General features: G+C 42.3%; 1 protein-coding gene across 1 annotated transcript in view; it reads left to right on the forward strand.

Annotated features, from left to right (window-relative positions):
- Positions 1–18,867, forward strand: part of EDAR (ectodysplasin A receptor) — a 70,334-nt gene that overhangs the window by 28,974 nt on the left and 22,493 nt on the right. The window contains exons 2-4 of the mRNA XM_032679613.1: positions 15,714–15,782; positions 16,488–16,610; positions 17,698–17,879. Of these exons, the coding sequence (XP_032535504.1) occupies positions 15,732–15,782; positions 16,488–16,610; positions 17,698–17,879 (356 nt within the window). The 5' untranslated portion in view covers positions 15,714–15,731. The remainder of the gene's footprint in view (positions 1–15,713; positions 15,783–16,487; positions 16,611–17,697; positions 17,880–18,867) is intronic.

Here is an 18,867-nt window from a genome sequence, read left to right on the forward strand (position 1 = left end):
AAGTCAAGCAAGCAATAATACACCTGCAAGGCACTCTGGTGTATTTTTAATGCACTGTCTTTTGAGGAGACTAAAAAAAAAAGGTAGAAAGCTAAAAACATATATTTTCATCATCCATCTCTTTTGTCCTTGGGGCCTGATTTTACTGCAACCTGTAAGATGGGTTCTTTAAAACTTTACCACCTGTAGGAACGTGGAAATTTCACTCTCTGAACACCCTTTCTGTTTACTAGGGGTCACATAGTGTTAATAATGGGAAAATCTCTTAGGGTTTGTGTGAAATTGAAGCTTCCCATATTTCTTCTAAGTTGTTGATCTTCAAAGTTCAGAGGTGCCGGCTCTGCAGGAGCAGTCACTGCTTTATACTAAACAAAGCTTCTGAGAAGCTCAGTGTCTCCAAGTGAAACCCATCTTTCAGTCTTCCACACTGAGAAAAAAATACGGTCAACACTAATCCATTGCAGATGTACTCCAAAAAGACAAGACATAAGTTTCACTATAGCACCTCCTAGGCTCTACATATTACGTATCACTCTGCTTTGCTTTTATGCTCCGGACATCAGGTAAATGCAATTAGTTTACCTAATTTTAACATGGTTGATCAAAGAGAAATTAAATATCTGCAATGCGTTTTTACTGAGGTCTATAGTTTTGTGTTGTTTTGTTAAAAAGATATTATCTGTTAAGGCATCCTCAAGTAGTCTGAGCTTTAAGTTGGCCACCAACTGACACAGGAGATACTCAGAGAGGTTAATAGACAAAGGGGAGCAATTTCTTTGTTCTGTTTAAAACAGAACTGTTCTTGCCAGCCCTCACAACTGGATTCTCTCCTGACCACACAAGTGTTTTTGCCCATAATACATTCAGTCCTCAAGAAAGAGATGTTAGAATTTGAGGATGAAAGCAGATTTTTGTAGTGGAAATATTGCAAAGATGTTCTGCCAGAAAAATCTTTTTCAGCAACTTGAGCATTCAACTCAAAATAGCAGCTCATGATGCTGAAGTCACTGCATTCATCCAGCATCACAGTGAAGATATTTGAGCTGGCATGGCTCAGCAGTCTGCAGGAGATATGATGACAGCTTTCTGAGGGTGCAGATTGCTTTTGTTCTCCAGATGAAAACATTCTTACCATGGCAGTCTCAACAACCCCTTCACCAGCCTGGCAAAGCAAGGAGCATGAAGAATGGAAATGTGTTGCTATGGCATCACTAGCAGAACAGCAAATTTGGTCGAGTTTACTCCAGGAGAATGAAAAACCCAGGGCAGTTGTTAGGCACAACTGGAATGTATTTGCTGCTGCATAAATAGCAACACTACAAAACTGATATATGTCTTACAGATGCGAGATATTTTTTCTCATCTTGGTAGTAATGCCAACATAGATTATGGGGAAGGAAGTAGAAGAGCAAGTCAGAAAACCTACCAGCTTCAAACATGTAGTAGCTTAATAGATGAGATTTTATAGTCTCTAGTAGATCCCTAGCTGACTGCAGGACCTTTATTGTCCCACAGTCTCATCTGGGGATGGGAAAAAAAAGAGCTTATAAACTCTTCAATGCAATGCTTTGAAGGGTGGCCCAGGATTTCATATAATTACTCTGTTCAGCTTTAGACATTCACCTCAAAAAAGATGAGGTCAAGGTGGAGAAAATCTAGGTAGAAGCACAAACAGCCATTGCTCTAGAAATCGTGGCTTAATGGTGCAAGACAGGGTGAATCAGGACTGTTACGCATAAAACATGACCAAGTTGAAAGATGAAGTCAGACACAAATACCTGGGACACCATTGCAGAGCAGAAGGAAATAGTCTGTTCTTCATGTCCGTAGTGGGTAAGACGAACAGCAGCAGCTCCAAGGGAATGAAGAGAGAGATAGATGAGATGTGAAGAGGTGGTGCCTAATAGCAAGAATGGCAAAGCACTGGATTAAATAGAAAAGGGAAAGCTGTGTCATCTCTGTCACTGCAGGTTCCCAATACCCAGTTAGATAAAAATTTTTTGGTGTGACGGAGAATGATTCTCTTAGTGTGAATCAGAAGGCTAGACTTAGATAACTTCTTGAGTTCCCATCTGGTCCTAGTTTTTTGATGATTGAATTATTTCATAACTGTTAATTATATAATAAGCTCTTATCACAGATTTTACAGAATCATCTTTTTTTTCTTTTTTTCTTCCTGACAGGATGCATTTTACTGTACTGATAGATCGAATTAACGAAGATCTGTATAATTCTCTGTAAAGTCTGGTGGCTTTATATTCTAGTGGTTTTGGTGTGTCTTGGAGGTACACAGACTTTTAAAGAAAGCACATCTGAGAAGAAGAAGCAGCTGCAACCATCTTGTTTTAATTAGGCTAATTTAATGTAGCTCTGAGATTTGTTTCAGTATAAGCTTTATTCTGTTAAAGTTACTTCATCATCAAAATCCCTCAAAAAATAGATAGATGAAGTATAGGAAAAACATCCATGCTGGCCTTTCAAAAGGAATTTTTATGTTAAAATACTTGGCCACAAATATCATGCACATAGACACACAAACTAGAAAGCTGTCAGATGTGATATAAATGAAATATAGGGAGAATTAATTTCTTCCATGTTTAGTAATAAACTGCATGAAGGTCATAAGATGGAGATGCAATATTCAAACCAGTAAGCATCTATGATCCAAGTTTTCCAGTAAAGATCCATGTGAACTGAAGAAGTGTTTGCAGTATCATCTGAATTGTAGGCAAGTGTAATCCAAGGAGAGCATTCAGCCTCTCATTGCTGCAATTACAGTGAGTTCTTAAGTGCCAAGACAGTAAAAAAAGTACTTGAATTTACATCTGTAAGCTATTCCTCTTTCTTATAATCCTGATAAATATGAATTATCTATTAATTACCAAAATTATTTTTAATCTCCTTAGAATTATCTTAGCTAGTTTTAGCCAGCTCTGCTTTCTGTCTTGCACATCTATGCTATCCACAACCTGAGTGGAGTGACATACCTTCAACCAGGCATGTAGTCCCCTCTGTCAGGGACCTACTACACTGCTTCCCAGCAGCCCATCTCTCCTATCCAGAGCCTGACGTAGCTGACTTCACCCCTCATCCTCCCATGGCCATACTTATCAGCTATCAGCTGCATGGAACCTAGTAAGGACATTTCTCTGGGTGCATTCTCAGACACTTTTTCTCTTCCTTATAAAGTCTAGATGTGATCCACCAAACTGTAGTGAGGTAAATCTGCATTCTTGGCCTCAAGGCCCTCAGACAAAGCCATCCATGGCATGTCCAGCCCTGAAAAAAAAAAAAAACCAAAAAAACAAAGCAAGGCAAAGCAAAGCAAAGGAAAGCAAAGTAAAACAAAACACACAGCCCAGTGAGAATCTCCTCCTCCACAAGCTCTAAAATCCAAGGACTGTTGAGTAAGCACAAACTTACAGCAAGTTCTGCCTCTTCCTAGCCTAGAGGGATCCTAAATAGCTCTAACACTTCTGCCCAGCTCTTCTGTGAAACCTGTTTGAGTGTATCCAAAGGGGAACAAGAGCAGTGACTGGGACTAGTGCAAGTCATCAGACACAGGTATAGTCCTGGTGCAAGTATCATAGAATCTTTAATGTTGGAAAATACCTCTAAGGTCATCAAGTCCAACCATTAACCCAGCACTGACAAGTCCACCACTAAACCATGTCGCCAGGTGCCACATCCACATATTTTTTGAAGTCTTCCAGAGCCAGTAACTTCTCTGGGTAGTCTGTTCCAATGCTTGACCACCCTTTCAGTGAATACATTTTTCAGGATATACAATCTGAATCTCCCCTGATGCAACTTGAGGCCATTTCCTCTTCTATTGCTTTTCGCTGGGGAGAACAGGCAGACTCCCACCTGTCTACAACCTCATTTCAAGTAGTTGTGGAGAATGACCAAGTCCTTTATTTTGTTTTCTCCAGGCTAAATGACCCCTGCTCCCTCAGCCAGTCCTTGTAAAACTTATGCTCCAGATCCTTCACCAGCTTTGTTGCCCTTCTTTGGACATGCTCCAGCACCTCAACGTCTTTCTGGTAATGAGGGGTGATTATACAGTTTACATTTCTCTCCAATCTGAAATAAGACACAGAGAAGCACCCATCTCCTCTCAGAGGGTACAGCTATGCAACAGCAAAACCATTATGAGGGCCCCAGTGAGAGAGGATTTACTCTAGCAGGGTGATTGAGCTGCAGAAAGCACATGTCTCCCAGAGACATGTCCTGGGCAGTCTCAATCTGCCTGCCAGCGCAGGCTCCTCTGAGCTAACCGGTTCCTCCACGTGCACTGCTCAGGGCGAGAGCTTCACTCAGAAAGGCATGACCTGTCCAAGTGCCTTCCCTCCTACCATGTAATTCCTGTGTTTCACCTATGGTAGCTGCTCTGTGTCTATGTATCCCTCAGTTTTCCAGCTCCTGGGTTCAGGCCAGAATATCCATATGTCTCCCTTCAGGGTCATGTATAACTAAGTTTTGTCCTATCAGCTAATTCTTCACTCTAATTCTTGTCACCATCCCCAGGCGCTTGGCAAAATGCAGCAGAGCTCTGGGGGAAGTGCGAGCAGGTCTCTCTGTGCTGCCATGGGGCAGGCATCCCTGCTTTCCTTCAAGCAGTCTTCTCTCATGCCTGCAAATAGGAGCTTGAGCCTCATCACAAAAATGGTTTAAGCATCATCATCTTCCCCATCCCACTGCTTGGCACAGGATGGCTCCAGTTCTGCTTCCTGAAGCCTCAGCAACCTATGCCATTCCATCATATTGCAATTGCTTCCAACTTGGAGGCACTATGCATTGTGATTGCCTCTAGCCCTGGAGGCCCCATTTCATTTTCTAGAGTCATGTAACCCAGACCCCACTTGGGTGACTCAATTGGCTGTGGAGCCGCTAGCAGGCAGGACCCTGCCAAAGGGCAACCACAGCCTGTCCTTGGCTCTGCTGCCTTCCAGCTATGTCATGTTCTCCATTCCTGTCCCTACCCTCAGTGCCCTTTCTCCAGCCCAGCCTCCTGGTCTGGACACCAGCTCTCCATGCCAAGACTTTTTCCCTGGTTTCTGCTTCTGCCCAGCTTGATCACTCCTCCCCAGCTGCCCTCCGGTCTTCATTTCTCTTCTAACCAGAGAGCAGGGAGCCCCATCCCACCCAAATCCTGGTATATAGGTGTGGCAGCACCTTGTGGGGTTTAACTCTTAGACAGTGCTCAGAATAATTAAGGAGCTAGGTGGATTCCTCCCACAGCTTGGCCGCCCCAGGAGAGCTGGGATGTGCATACATTACCCCTGCAATCTTGCACACGGTGTTCTGACACCACACAGCTCCTGTTTTCATGCCATTCCAAGCAGCCTTCGACGGATACAGGTTTGCAGCGTGCAGACAGGACCTTTGCCATGTCAAAATGCCTCCAAGCAGCAACCACCCATGTTGGCAGGCTATTAAGTTTCTACAGAATTTTGACAAGCCTCCAGATGAACATCAAACCATCCCAAATCTCCTGAGGGACTAAGAGTTAGAAAAGAATGAAAAAAAAAAAGAAATTAAAAGAAAAAAAAACACAAAACAAAAAGAACAACCAAAAAAGCCCCAACAAACCCAACAAAACCGATTTCACATGTCGTTATTCCCTGCAGCTTTGTAGCTAATTTAGAATCTGTTGATCCTGGTGCCAATAAATAGTTTATCTTTAAACTACCTCTGTACTCAGACTTGGTTTCACCTTCAGGTTAGCATTGGTTGTTTAGCTAGCAAGTCAGTAATCTAACAGCACATATAGAAGAGATATGAGTGCATATTTGTTCCATTAAGCAGAACCTCTCACGGTAGCTAAACATTTCTCTGGGAAAACTTGCTTTCTCAGAAGGTAAGTGCAGTAATATATGTGCTAATGCACTGCCCCCCAGTGGAGTCGGGCTCTGGTTCAGGAGATCGAGCTTTTGCTAAACTTCGCTTGTAAAGTGCAAAAAGAAAACACTCACGGGACACATGTTAAATCGAAACATTAACCATTGGTGGGGCAGTGTTAAATCTATTCAAATATGTTTAATGGGGAGAATGATTCACATCCGATTTTAATTTTTCAGTGCAAGATAGTGCTGCCCCAGAATATCTCTTTTCTCAACAAGTGCTGCAGTCAGAGGGAGCAGAAGGTCTTCACTTGCTTATGCGTGATGCTTCACATTTCAGAGATTCTAAGAGGAGCTATAGGAAGTTCTCATTTTTAAAGGATAACTAAGTGTAAAATGTCTTGAGGCTGACAAGGTGATAGACATAACCATTAAAGCAGCTGGAAGGAGCTGCATTTGCTCACTACAGTATCCCTCATCGTCCAGTAGGAAAATGTGTCACTTTCTGGTTTGTAACAGAAAAGATTGTGTTCATTTGATCATATTGAATGTTTCTGGAGATAACTGGCTCCTTGTCTTCCAGAGTTCTTAGGACTGTCATTGCTTCACAGAGGTCCCTTTCCTGTCATCATTTAGTTTTCCCTACAGCAACAAAGAGTAATATAAAACCTGAGGTTAGGTTCACAGTTACAGTCAGGCTCTTGGCATGTCCAAAGACTCTTTTATCAAAAAGCAGATTCAGATGGCTACAAATTTAAACATCTAGATGGTAGAAATCAAGACCATAAGACCATGGTATTCGCAATTGCATCAATTATTCTCTGGTGTTATCCTCTTCATTTTTCCCACAATACTGAGCCACATTTCCGTCACATAACCTCTGTGTCAGGACAAGGTACTGCTTCTGAAACCACATCTCCATGTTTTCTTGTACCCGTGTCATTGGAATGGGATGAGGCAGTAGATATGCATACGGGTGATAAAAATATCTCTTCTGCTCAGCAGCTTAGTTGGGTTGTAGCACCATAAAAGACATCTGAATCAGCTAGATTACCAATTAATGGAGGGGAGAGAGGAAGAAATATAAAGCTGATGTGAAATACTGTATATTTTAAGAGAACATGTAGGCTAAGCTTCGCAGTACTCAAGCCAGAAGCAGGCAGCAGACCTTCCCAGGTGAGTGGGGGAGATGGTTATAAGCAAGCTTGCAGTGCACATGGGAAAAGCAGCATCTGCCATAGCACAACCAGGAGTATAGCTTCCTGCATATATATATTTGCTGAACACCCCATAGGCTTGCCTTCTAGGTCATTAGTGTGCCAGCCTGAACAGCCTCCTTGACCTGTGCTTTCTGGGGTGCTTGCTGTCAGGTCAGCTGGTGCCAAAACCTGGCCTTCAGGCATTGTGGGGTGGCTGGCAGTATGTGTAATAGTTTCCAGTTGCCCCAGTTCCCAGGCCACAGGTATCCAGGCTGAGGCACCAGTGGGACCCATGGAAGGCAGCCCCATGCCTGCCCTGAGGCAACTGACCTGGCAGGAAGTTTGCTACCTGCAGTGAGCAACCCCTGGACACCACTTGCCCCTTCTCTCAAGATGGGTGCTAGTAGCCTATTCCCTCTTCTGTAAAGTTTATTCCCCTTCTGTAAAATTATAGAAGAAACAGAGACGCTGAACAAATTAGATGTGCAACATGACCTGATAGGTAGTACCAGGCTCCTGGTACTGTCTCCGTGATAGGAAGTTTTAATTCCTAAATAAAGCAGGTACCATGGGCTGCTTGGGTTTCAATAAAACCTTTGACACTCATATGCGTAAGTAACATGAGATAGGTCCAACAGGTCACATCAAAAGAGCAATTATTGAAGGTTCCTGCCTGGTCTCTCAAAACCAATCTTATTTAAGTGTGTTGGGCTGCAAGTTACAATCAGAACTGGCTGATCATGACATTTTGGAAGGCAATAGCCTTTCCCAAATCTTCGTTCGCGAAGCCTAGCCATAAGCCTTGCTGAAATGGCCAGGGTGCAGTCACAAGGCTGTAACTTTGTAGAAAGGAGGTAAAATGGTTACTCACACAAGCTTATACCTTGCATGGCTTTGCTGGTGTTTGTGTCTCAAAGTTTTTATGATGTACATGAGGGTGGTGGTGGGAGAATGGGCACGGAGAGTCAAGTGATGTCTTTTATTAGACCAGCTGGTAGACTCAGAAAAAAATAAACATCTCAAGCCTAATTCCTTCAGGCCCAAAAAGAAGCAGTAAAATCCATGCTAACTGCAAGGCAAAACCAAGAACACTTGAATCAATCTTGCTATGCTAATAAATCCCTCCACATGAGACAAAAAAATGGAGCATGGAAGGGCGTTACCTGGGAGCAAAGTGACAGGCCATAAGCTCCTACAGAGGGGAAAAAAGGAAGATGGGGGAGAAAACAGAAAAAAAAGTCATTAACACCTGTGTTGTATTTTTAAATACATTATTACGTTTCTGGTATTTTGTAATTAACCCAAGTTAATTGTGAGCTCTTGGCTTGCATATTTCCAGCCCAGAGGATAACCAGTTTTTAAAACTATCTTGCTACCTTGAAAGGCTCAGCTTGACGTAGCCTACTGATGAGTTTGTCAGATAAGGTACCACTAGGCTTAATGTGCTCCTTAATTAGGAATGTAAACACCTTCATTAAAAAAGAAATGAGGGCCTCAGAGAAATTATGAAAAGATTTTATTATTATTGAGTCAAAAGAGAAAGTATTCCAACAGAGAAAGCCATTTCTTCCTCCTTCCCTAGGAGCAGAGGCAACGTGCTTTGTAATTGCAACCCTACACAGCATGTTAAGCATAGACATTCCACTCCAACTATCTGAGATTGGTCATCCAGGCTGAACAGAGATGGGAGGGACAGACAGCCTCTCCGAGGGCATGTGGGTATAAATAGATGTGTTTGTGTACACATACCTCTAAACATGCAATTCCTATAGGCATGGCCTTATGATGGGCTGTAACGTCAGTCATTCTCAGCCAAGGTGGTGGGTCTTCCTTCTCTCAGCTGTGTGTGTGGTGGTTGGCATGTACAGCAGCCTTAGCAGGTCGTAGCTTGCAACTACCCACAGATATGGGAGATTTGGTTGCTCAGGCATGTTCCTCTGCCTGGCATTGGCACTGGGAGCTATTTTTTGTCCGCTACATCCCATCCCCTCGCTGGCGCCCCAGGGGTGCCCATGCCCACGAGATGGGTAGGTGGATGGGGCACATGGGGGACTGCTCAGTGGACTACCCCTCAACATCCTGCTTGGGGCACAGGGGCCCAGAAGCCTTGTCTGGTGCTGCAGGCTCCCTGTGCCATGCCCCACAGCCACCTCTCCCCTTGGGCACCCCCGGCACGGTGCCTGCTTGCTGTGTGGCCCCTGTTCCAAGTGGAGAGCTTCCCCTCCCTCTGCTCCCTCTCCCTGCTCTTCCCAACAATGGTGTCCTAGGCAGCTTGGGATGTAGTTTTGAATTTAAGTGCAGCCAGCCTTTAGTTTACAAAAATAATAAATTCCCTTCAAACACAGTTATGTAAAAAGTAGAATAATAAAAAACCTAATGTTTGTTGGCAGCGTACGTATCCCTTTGTCTGTAAGACAGAGGCCTGTTGACAAACAAGAGTCTTTTCTGGGACTCTAACATCAAGTACCAAAGTATACATGGCCACTACCTAATACTGGCTCCATTACATTTGCCAAACAGTGAAACTGCTGCAATGTTTTGCACTTGTAAAAGTAAAAAAAGTTTGCGGCCAGGATCCTCCCGATGACATCCTGCCCTATGCAGGGACCTGCTCAGGGCTACCTTCAGAGGTACCAGCATGCTGTGCTGCAGTTCCCTCCCACTGCAACCCAGCTGCTATTCACTGTGCCTGTAAGATGCAGTAATTCAGATGTTTTCATGTAAACCATGGAAAAAACAGAACTGTGTGTTGACCTCTAACAATATTCTGGCTTTTAGCTGAGAAATGCAAATGTGCTGCAGAGCTAAGAGCAGACATTATTTGTTGAATGGTCACCATGGGATTTCTATTCTCTTTACAATTTCAATAAATTCTTTCAATGGTCACTGCAGGATTTCACCTCAATTCCTTCCTGTAAAGTATTTCTAAATTACTCCACCTCTTTCCTATCCATCAACCATTATGTTTTTAAAGGATGACAGTCTCTGCACCATGCTAAAATTTCTCTGCTTCCCAAATATTGTGAACTTTGAAGGTACTCAGCAGCTCCTGGGAATAGACCCTGAGAAACAGAAGCAAAGTGTGAGTTCAAATCCATACTGGTCTTAATAATGGAAGACAAGACTCAGGCTGTTCTTGCTATGTTATCTGTCATCTAAAATGCATAAAGCATGGTAAAAAGGAAAACATGTTAGAAAAGCACCATCATTGCTTTGGTGGTTTGTATTTTCCTAATAAGCTTTTAATTTTCTGCTCTGAATGGAAAGCAATACCTGTCTCAGGAGAGCTTCTGAATCTAAATTGAGTTGTTTTCATATCAGAAATTTTTCCTTGCCTCTGGAAGCAAAATGCCAAACACAAATTTCCTCTCCCTCAGGCAGGGGTAAATGGGGAAACTTGTTAGGAAGTGGTGATGGAGAAAGCACTGAACTGATAGGTACTGGGACAATCTGGTATACAGTGGACGATTGTATTGCTGCTCATTAATTCTTTCCCTAGAATTATTAGGCTGAGGAGTCTAATGTGTTCATTTGCAATTTTTCATGGCAATGTAAGATCCATCTTCCCACTGTTTCCGTGGAAAACTCAGATGCCCTCTGGCAGCTGTGAGCTGGCTGCAGGGCAAGCTCACCTGGGCAGTGGAGAAGGAGCTCTGCCAGGGGGAGAATGGAGCACAGCCCTAACATATCTCCAGCATGCTGCTACCACCCCCACCATTGCCAATGTTTCTTAAAAAAAAAGCCTGAGCCCTCTGAATACATAAATGTAAGCAAGCAAACCAGAAGGAATAATTTGGGCCCTGTGCCTTGTCAGTGCCCCTTTCCATAGAAATGTATGCCAGCCATGCAAAGTGTGTGGAAAACAGCCTTCCCTTCTTTGTTGCTTTTGCTTTGTTCCTGCATGGTAGTCTTTTTTTTTTCCCTGAAGACCTTTTCAGAAAGCTGATGGCCCACCTACATGAGAGCCAACACGTGTCTTTATGTAAGGTGAGAAAGCAGGTTCAAATACAGACTTCCAGACGTAGTTTCCAAATAAGTGGGTCTGTAAGAAGCTTGACTGTCCCCAGGTCCTCAGCACATCTTGCCCCCATTAATAAATTAAAAAATCTTTAATGTCTCCTCTTGTTAATGCAGTTCCCACTGGAAAAAGTCTTGTTTCTGTGCCCAGTCAATTATTTTTCTGAGAGAGTTGCCAGATCACAGGGGCAATGAAAGTATTACGTGTAGCTTGAGCTGTTCTCACTTTCTTTTGATGTTTCAGGTGAAATGGAAAAATGGAGTTGTATCATTTTAGCACTTTTGACATCTCTGTAAGGTAATTCTTAAGGTATTTGCAAGGTCAAAGTGATAAAGAAACAGTGGGAAACACTGTAGTTGGTGTTGTCCTACAAGTGTAATAATGCTCCATGCAGTACTTTTTCACAACAATACAAACTATAATCAGGGTTATGAAATAGGTTTTTTCCATCATTTCTGTGTTTTTACTTACTTCTACTTCTCTAAGTTTATTCTGTCCCCAAGCTTGCAGTGCCATCATTGTCATTCAGTGATGGGCTCAGAGAACCTTTTTCCCTCCTGAAAGTAAAACTCAAACTGTCTCTTTTTTCACAAGTCTGGAGCTAGACTAAGCTCTGCTGCTGAACTGTGAAGCCTGTGAGGCCCTGCAGTGAGGATTATATGCTTATCTCAATTAAGAAGGATTTAGCAGCATCAGGAGCATACAGAGATTATCGACTGAGCTCATGCAAAAAACTGTGGTAATCTTTGGAAAAGGTGGTTTGGGAGGTTCCTCCCATAAAACCTGGAAACTCAGGACAAGTGCTGGGTTTGCTAGTGGTCCTTGTGAAGTACATACAACCTGCCTACCTTTATTTGTGTGAAAGCATTTGTTTCACATCCTGCTGTTTTTATAGAGATCTTGGATATGGATTTATGATCAATTCAGATTTCCCAGCTACTTAGGTATTACATTCATAGCCACAGACCTGATAACAAAACTGCTTAGGAAACCCCAGAAAAGAAATGCATACAGAAATATCAGAATTGGCGAAGTTGTTTAAGATGGTGTTTGTGCCTTTCCCTGTCACAAGATTAAGTTTTGTGTCCTTGAAGTATATCTATGTCAGTGATGAAACTAAAGAAATATAGAGACACCAAAAAGCCCCCACCTCTCTAACAACATTAAGAAACATACTTCTATACTTCAATCCACGTGTTTGTTTTCCTTCTCTTTTCAACTGTATTTTAAAGAACAAATAAGTCTATGACAGCAGATTATTTTTGCACTATATTACTTACTGAAGCCATGTAATTAAAAAAATGTCTAAGGTCATCCATCAAAAGCTGTGAGCTTTAGTTTACACCACCAGCTGTAGTAACCTCACTGTTTGCACATTCATATATTTACTCTGCCTATACTCATGGATCCTGTAAATATCATGGCAGTGCTACCTTATAAATTAAGTAAATTGTGAGATTTAAAGGTTAACTGCAATGAATGTTGCTTTTCCTCCGTTAGACAGCATGAGCTGAGCATTTTCTTCCTGTTTATTTATTTATTTATTTATTTGTATCTGCCAGTTCTTGGTAAGAAACCACAAGGACTGTATGCAACAACTTTTTGTCTGAGAGGAGAAATATTTGAGCAATAGGTTCCCAGTCATCTCTTTTCCTGTTCCCCAGATTTCCACCTTGCATTCTGTGGGAGAGTAGCTGAGACAAGGAGTCTCTAGCATTTCTTTCTGTGGTTGCCACTGGGAAAATAGTCTTCCCTTTCCTGTCAGGTTATGTGTATATTCTTGTCGGCTATTAACGAATATGCCCAAAAGACAAATATAGCTGTAATTAGCAACCCCCGCTAGTCATGACGAGGCTTGCTGTGTGTTGCACACCTGATCCACAAAGATACAGGTCTGTGTTTTACACCTCCTCTCAGGAGACACCCACACGTCCCAAACAAAAACACAAATCAGGATCTGTGGAGGGCTCAGCAGACAAGCTACCAGAGATCCCAAATTCCTTAGAAGTGATAGCATAGTCCCAGCAAAAATACGTGTCCAGCTCCTTCCCGCTCCCTGCTTCATGCTATCCCACAGGAGAGCCATCCCACAGTCATTTGCTTCAGTCAAAGTGGAATAATTCATTAAGAACTAATTTCTTTTAATGGTTAGGGGCTATAATAACTGGTCACTCTTCTTCCTGCTTTTTGTCAGAGGCTGTCTGGTCGTCCCTGTCTTCATAGATGTCAGCTAGACAAAAAGGGGATCTTGGCACTAGAAGATCCATTGTTGTGTGGATAGGATTAATGAGTGACAAATAGCATGGTGCAGATATAACTTAACATGCCTGAAAACTGAAAACAAGCCCACGAGCAACCTGGCATTTCTTGGCAGATACCTTCAGGTATCACCAAACTGAGTAACTACCTATGGCCCATCTACCTTCCCCCACCTCCTGTGTTATAAAATGAAAGTAAGTTTTTTGAGCTTTAACTCCAAAGGAGGGGAAAAAAACAAAACAAAACCACAACACCCCAAACAAACAAACAAGAACAAACAAATAAACAAAACCAAAAAGAAACCAGTAGAAAATAGCACAGCCAATTTATGGCAGTGTACTTGAATAGGAGAATGAATACTTAAATTTAACTTTTTTGGCATTCCATTTTGGGGGAAAAGTCTCCCCTGTAGTTCTAGTTTGGCCATGTTTAGCACTTTGAAATGGCTTTTTCCAGTTAAAAAAGTATTTCCCATATGCTTGACATATTGCTGCATATAATGATGGAACGCAAAGAAAAAAAAATATGTTTACATGCAAAACATATCCCACATGCATATTTATATTGAGGCAGAAAAATATTTTATTTTTCTATGTATAACTTGACATTTTCAACATTTTATGTAAATAAATGCCAAATGGAGAATACTGTTTTATATGTTAGGGGGCTATACTTCTTCAGTTCCATTTTTCAAATCTGGCTATGATTGCACTCAAGTACCTCAAACAGCAAACATCTGGGGGGCTTGAAAACAACTGGAGCGTGTTTTTGCTGTAAAACATATTCTTACTGTAAAGTTACAGATTCAAGATTTAGTGTTGAAATTTTTGTTTCTGAGCAGCCTCAGACCGGATTTATAATAAATATGATAATTTTTCAGTATCAGTGGGGACACAGCCTTAATAATATTAATATCTATGGTCTAACAAACTCTTTTATAATTAGGGTACAGTTTAACAGACATATGCATTAAGACTATATCCTTGGAACCTTTCCAAGCAACTGCACTGCCATAGACAAAGCCTTCATCCAATTTACATGTTTGACACTTTGTACAATTGCATGACTATTTTCCATCTCTTACCTCCAGATTTAGGACAATTTATCTCTGATTCTCTTGTTTCGAGGTTTCAAAGTGCAATTTCCTGCAGAAGTGAATATACTCATAATTCATGTTGTCCACCCACCCACCCAGTTACCTGTCTCAGCTAGCCCAATTGCTGGAAGGAACATATAAAGCAAGTTCATAGCTTGATGCTGGAGCGATATAATCTTTGCTTAATCTACTTAGTGTTTAAAAATGTAAATGTTAGCAGCTATCACAAATACTGAAGCACTGCTCTCATGTAGGTTGTATACTCAAATGTGGCACAAAGCAGTAATTGTACTCTTGTGGGAGACTAAAAGTCTTCCAGTGTCTGAGACCTGGAAAACTGAGAGAGTGGTTTACATCTGCTAGGACCAAAGTGTTGCAACTGTATCTCAAACATTTGCAATTTGAAGCTCTAAAATCCCTAGGGCATATTATGTGCTGTAACAGTATCATTAAATATGTTGTATCAGGCTAACAAAACAGTCTGTGCCTCCTTTTCCAGTCTCTTTTTTCACCTTATAAAGATATCCAGTACATGAATATGTAATATTAGCTCTTATTCAAAACTGCTCATTTTAAGAAACTAAATAAATTAACATGTGTGTTTGTAACATTGATTGCAGCCTTTCTTTTCCCCAACCATTTTAATGGCAATTCAAATATAAAGTTTGGCTCCTTCATTGTGTTTAACTTGTTAAATCTGCAGTTTGCTTATCAAGAACAAAAAGCAGCTGATGCTTCCCACAGAAGGCACTTCTGGGCTTTCTTAGTGGATCCACAGGAGCCATCAAGGAAAGTGCAGCCCTGATGTGCTGATTGCCTACACTGCTTGCTATCGGTTCACTCCCTGGCTCTGCTTTGGCTCCTCCATCCAGATCTTTCCTAGGCAAACCTGATCTAGTGTGGTCACGCACTAAGTGGTGTGGACATAAGCCAGGCTACTGATCCCCAGCCCTTTTTCATTTAGCTGTCAAGATGTAGTTCTCAGTTCCTCTGGGAGGATTTCTCAGCAAGCCAGGAACTGTCAGAACTCAGACTTGGCTCCTTATCTTTCACAGATTTTTGTCAGTATGGCAAATCCCTCATGCCAGTGGTCTTCTCAAAGAGAGGAAAGAGATGTGCAGTAAGGGTGTGTAGCATGTGTGTGTGTGCGCACATGCACATCTCCCCCCCCGTTTAGATCTCTAGGCATCACTCCCATGTAACCTTTGTTCTGCTTATGAGCCCTTCTGTTCTTATTTTGGCAACACACACAAATATTTACTTGTGTTCGTAAACAATCACCAATTCTATCTTTTCAGGTAAAACATCAAGAGAGCATGGCTCACCTGAGTGAACGAAAATGGACTCACATGTTCCCTTTCCTGGTGGTAGGTATTTATGTATGTACATGTCTCTCTGGTGTGCATATATAACAGGGTTCTGCTTGGGTTCTTCACAACCATCTGTGAATCGTCGTGGCAGAACCACAGATGACCTAGGGACTGAAGCCTAATGCAGTGATCAGTTTTCATTTAATAAAACACTTGGGCATATGCTGCTTGAACTGTGGCTGCTAGAGTGGAGGGGGAAAGAGGAGGACTCAGGATGGAGCAGAGACAGAAGGTGGTGGAAGCACTGATTAGCCTGTGCATTGCATGAAGCACAGCCCTATCATGATTGAGGCCCAAGGCAGTGCATTATCTTGGGTTGATATAATTGTCCATTTTAGTCACTTTTATGAAGGCTCATTAGAGCTGGGAGGCATGAGGGTGCGAACTCAGGCATTTCCTTGTGCAGGAGAGCATGAGAGTTAATAGGTCAGGAACCACAGCTTTCAGTATTTTAATGAGTGGCTGTGCCAACAAGCATGAACATCAGTGCTCTGAGAAGCTCTTAGAAGGACCAGGTTGCTGAAAAATGCATCTTCTTCCATTCCACATAGTGTTACCACTTCTACTTCTGAGCTTTAGGGGTGTTTCACACTGCAATGCTGGCCCTGCTGTCTGCTGAGCAGCTGGGCATGGGGAGGGGGTGAGGCATGGATAAGGAAAGCCATGGAACTGACAGTGCTCTGGGATGCTCTCTGGTGACAGGTCTCCCTGGTGTACTCTGCCAGTGCTGAATACTCCAACTGCGGCGAGAATGAATACTACAACCAGACCACTGGCATGTGCCATGACTGCCCCAAGTGCGAGCCGGGTGAAGAACCTTACATGGTAATTTCAGCTTCCTCTGCTGGTGGGGGACATATCAAGCACCAAATGTGAAAAACAAATGCTTTGCTACCTGGTGGTAATATATGGATAGGAAAGAAAATGGGGAAGGACCGGGGTGCTTAAGCAGGAGCGCTCACACTTGCAAGTGTGAAGTGGGAGAAAGGCATCATGCATGCATGCCACTAATCCACATCCCAGGAGCAGCCTGTTAAAAGTGATACTGTAAAAGTTGAAAAGTAAAAGTTCCACACAGAGTCTCTGCCAGTCTGTTCTCTTCTCAACAGTTGTTTAAAATCTGATGCTGCTGTTCTGGCATGGTGTGATAAATTGGTTAGTCTGGCGTGCTTGCTGGCCCCCCACACCAACAATTTAGTTTTGCTCTCCCACTGAGATATTTTGGCACTAGAGGAACTTGGATGTTTCTGCAACATTTTAAATTATGGTTCCTAAGTAACCATTTGATTTACAACAGATAATTGTTGCTTATTAAAAAAAATAAATTATTGAAATCCTGTTTGGTTTTAATGGGATAAACATCCTAGTGCAAACATTTCACACAGTTGGTAGTCCTGAACAAGGACGGTTGAATAATAACCAGTTGGGTTTAGTTTTATTTAATCTAAACATAATGTTCAACTGAGACATGTGAGTTCAGAGGTTACAAAATCCCATCCAAACATTGCCTTTTGTGATGTTCCCTCTGGGCTCTCCTAGCATGAAAGCTGCTGATAGCCCTGCTGCAGCTCTGTTTCTCCTGTAGTAGTCTCCTCTACTCTTCCATTTTCAGTTCGCTTTCTATCTAAGTAGCAGCTGAAAGTCACTTCCACGATTTGCTGGACTATGACAAAAGTAGCTATGGGGGGCCACTTACAAGGAGTACGATGCTCCAGTTCTCCTTCTCCAGCACACAGCATGCTGCATCCTTATAGCCCTGCATGGCCTTTTTAGGACAGACACTAATGGGCCAAACAGCAGACTTCTCTCCCTTTATACTGCAAAGCCAATGAACCAGGCTATGAACATTCTCTTTTGCTAGAAGTTGGTGTGCAGCACGAGACTGCTTTTCAGTGACTTTGTGTTGTTGCAGACATGTGGATATGGCACCAAAGACGAGGACTATGGCTGCATCCCCTGCCCTTCAGAGAAGTTTTCCAGAGGAGGCTACCAGATATGCAGACGGCACAAAGACTGTGAGGGTTTTTTTCGAGCCACAGTCATGACACCTGGTGATCAGGAGAATGATGCAGAGTGTGGTCCTTGTCTGCCAGGGTAAGGACTTATCCACAGACCTTTGCTCTACCCAAGGCACTGGAAAATACTTCCTTGATGTCAAAGTCTCTGACAGCCTTTCTTCATGTCCTAGCTGACTGTAGGGGAAATTATGGTGAATTATGCTTTTTTGTCTCTGCTAAACCAATACATTTAAATGTTTCAAAAGCACTGATGAGTTTAATAAATCATAGAATCATAGAATGGTTAGGGTTGGAAGGGACCCTAAAGAAGATGTTGTTAATCTTACTGAAACCTCACTGAAGAAGTAGTTGTTTGGACCAACTAGAAAACTTTTTTCTCTTACTAGAAGTGGAAAGGGAACAAGCATATGTGTTCAGTGCCATTTTAAATGCTCTAAGAAATCCAGCTCAGACTCCATCTGTAGCTTCAGAGGGCCATCTGCTAAGTACTACATCCTGCATCCTACAGATGAACTGCAAGAAAATGCCTTGGATACCCTGTAGGGTCTATGGAGGCACTGTGGCATGTTTGGGAGCATGAAATATCTCTTCTCCAGATGTGAGCAGCTGGCACATTTGTCAGTAGTTGACAGCATTAGCTAACATATCTGTTAGGTGAGATTTACCAAGGCATTTTAGTCTCTTAGGGTCCTTTCTAGCCAACAGAAAAGGGTCTAAGGAGCTGCTAATGTGGGGGGGGTGCTGTTGTTCAGAGTCAAAACAAGTTTCAGGGCTGGCTGAAGGGGCTTAAAATAAATAATGTTTTCTAAGTCCATCTTTTTAATGGTCTCTTATGCTCAGTATAATAATATAATGATAGTAATAGTGAGAAAGATATTGCTACATCGGATATGTTAGCAGTATATTCTCGTCTATATTACATTTGAAAGTCTGCAAATGTATACCTATGCACTCTCAGCATTTTTTTTTTTGTTGGGTGAGTGAATACTCTAAAACACAACATCACCTTACATACCTTTTCAGTTTCTGCCATTGTGCCACTTTGGTTTAAAGAGTAATTCTGT

This window comes from Chiroxiphia lanceolata, chromosome 2 (assembly GCF_009829145.1).
Source record: "Chiroxiphia lanceolata isolate bChiLan1 chromosome 2, bChiLan1.pri, whole genome shotgun sequence".
Taxonomy (NCBI): Eukaryota; Metazoa; Chordata; class Aves; order Passeriformes; family Pipridae; genus Chiroxiphia; species Chiroxiphia lanceolata.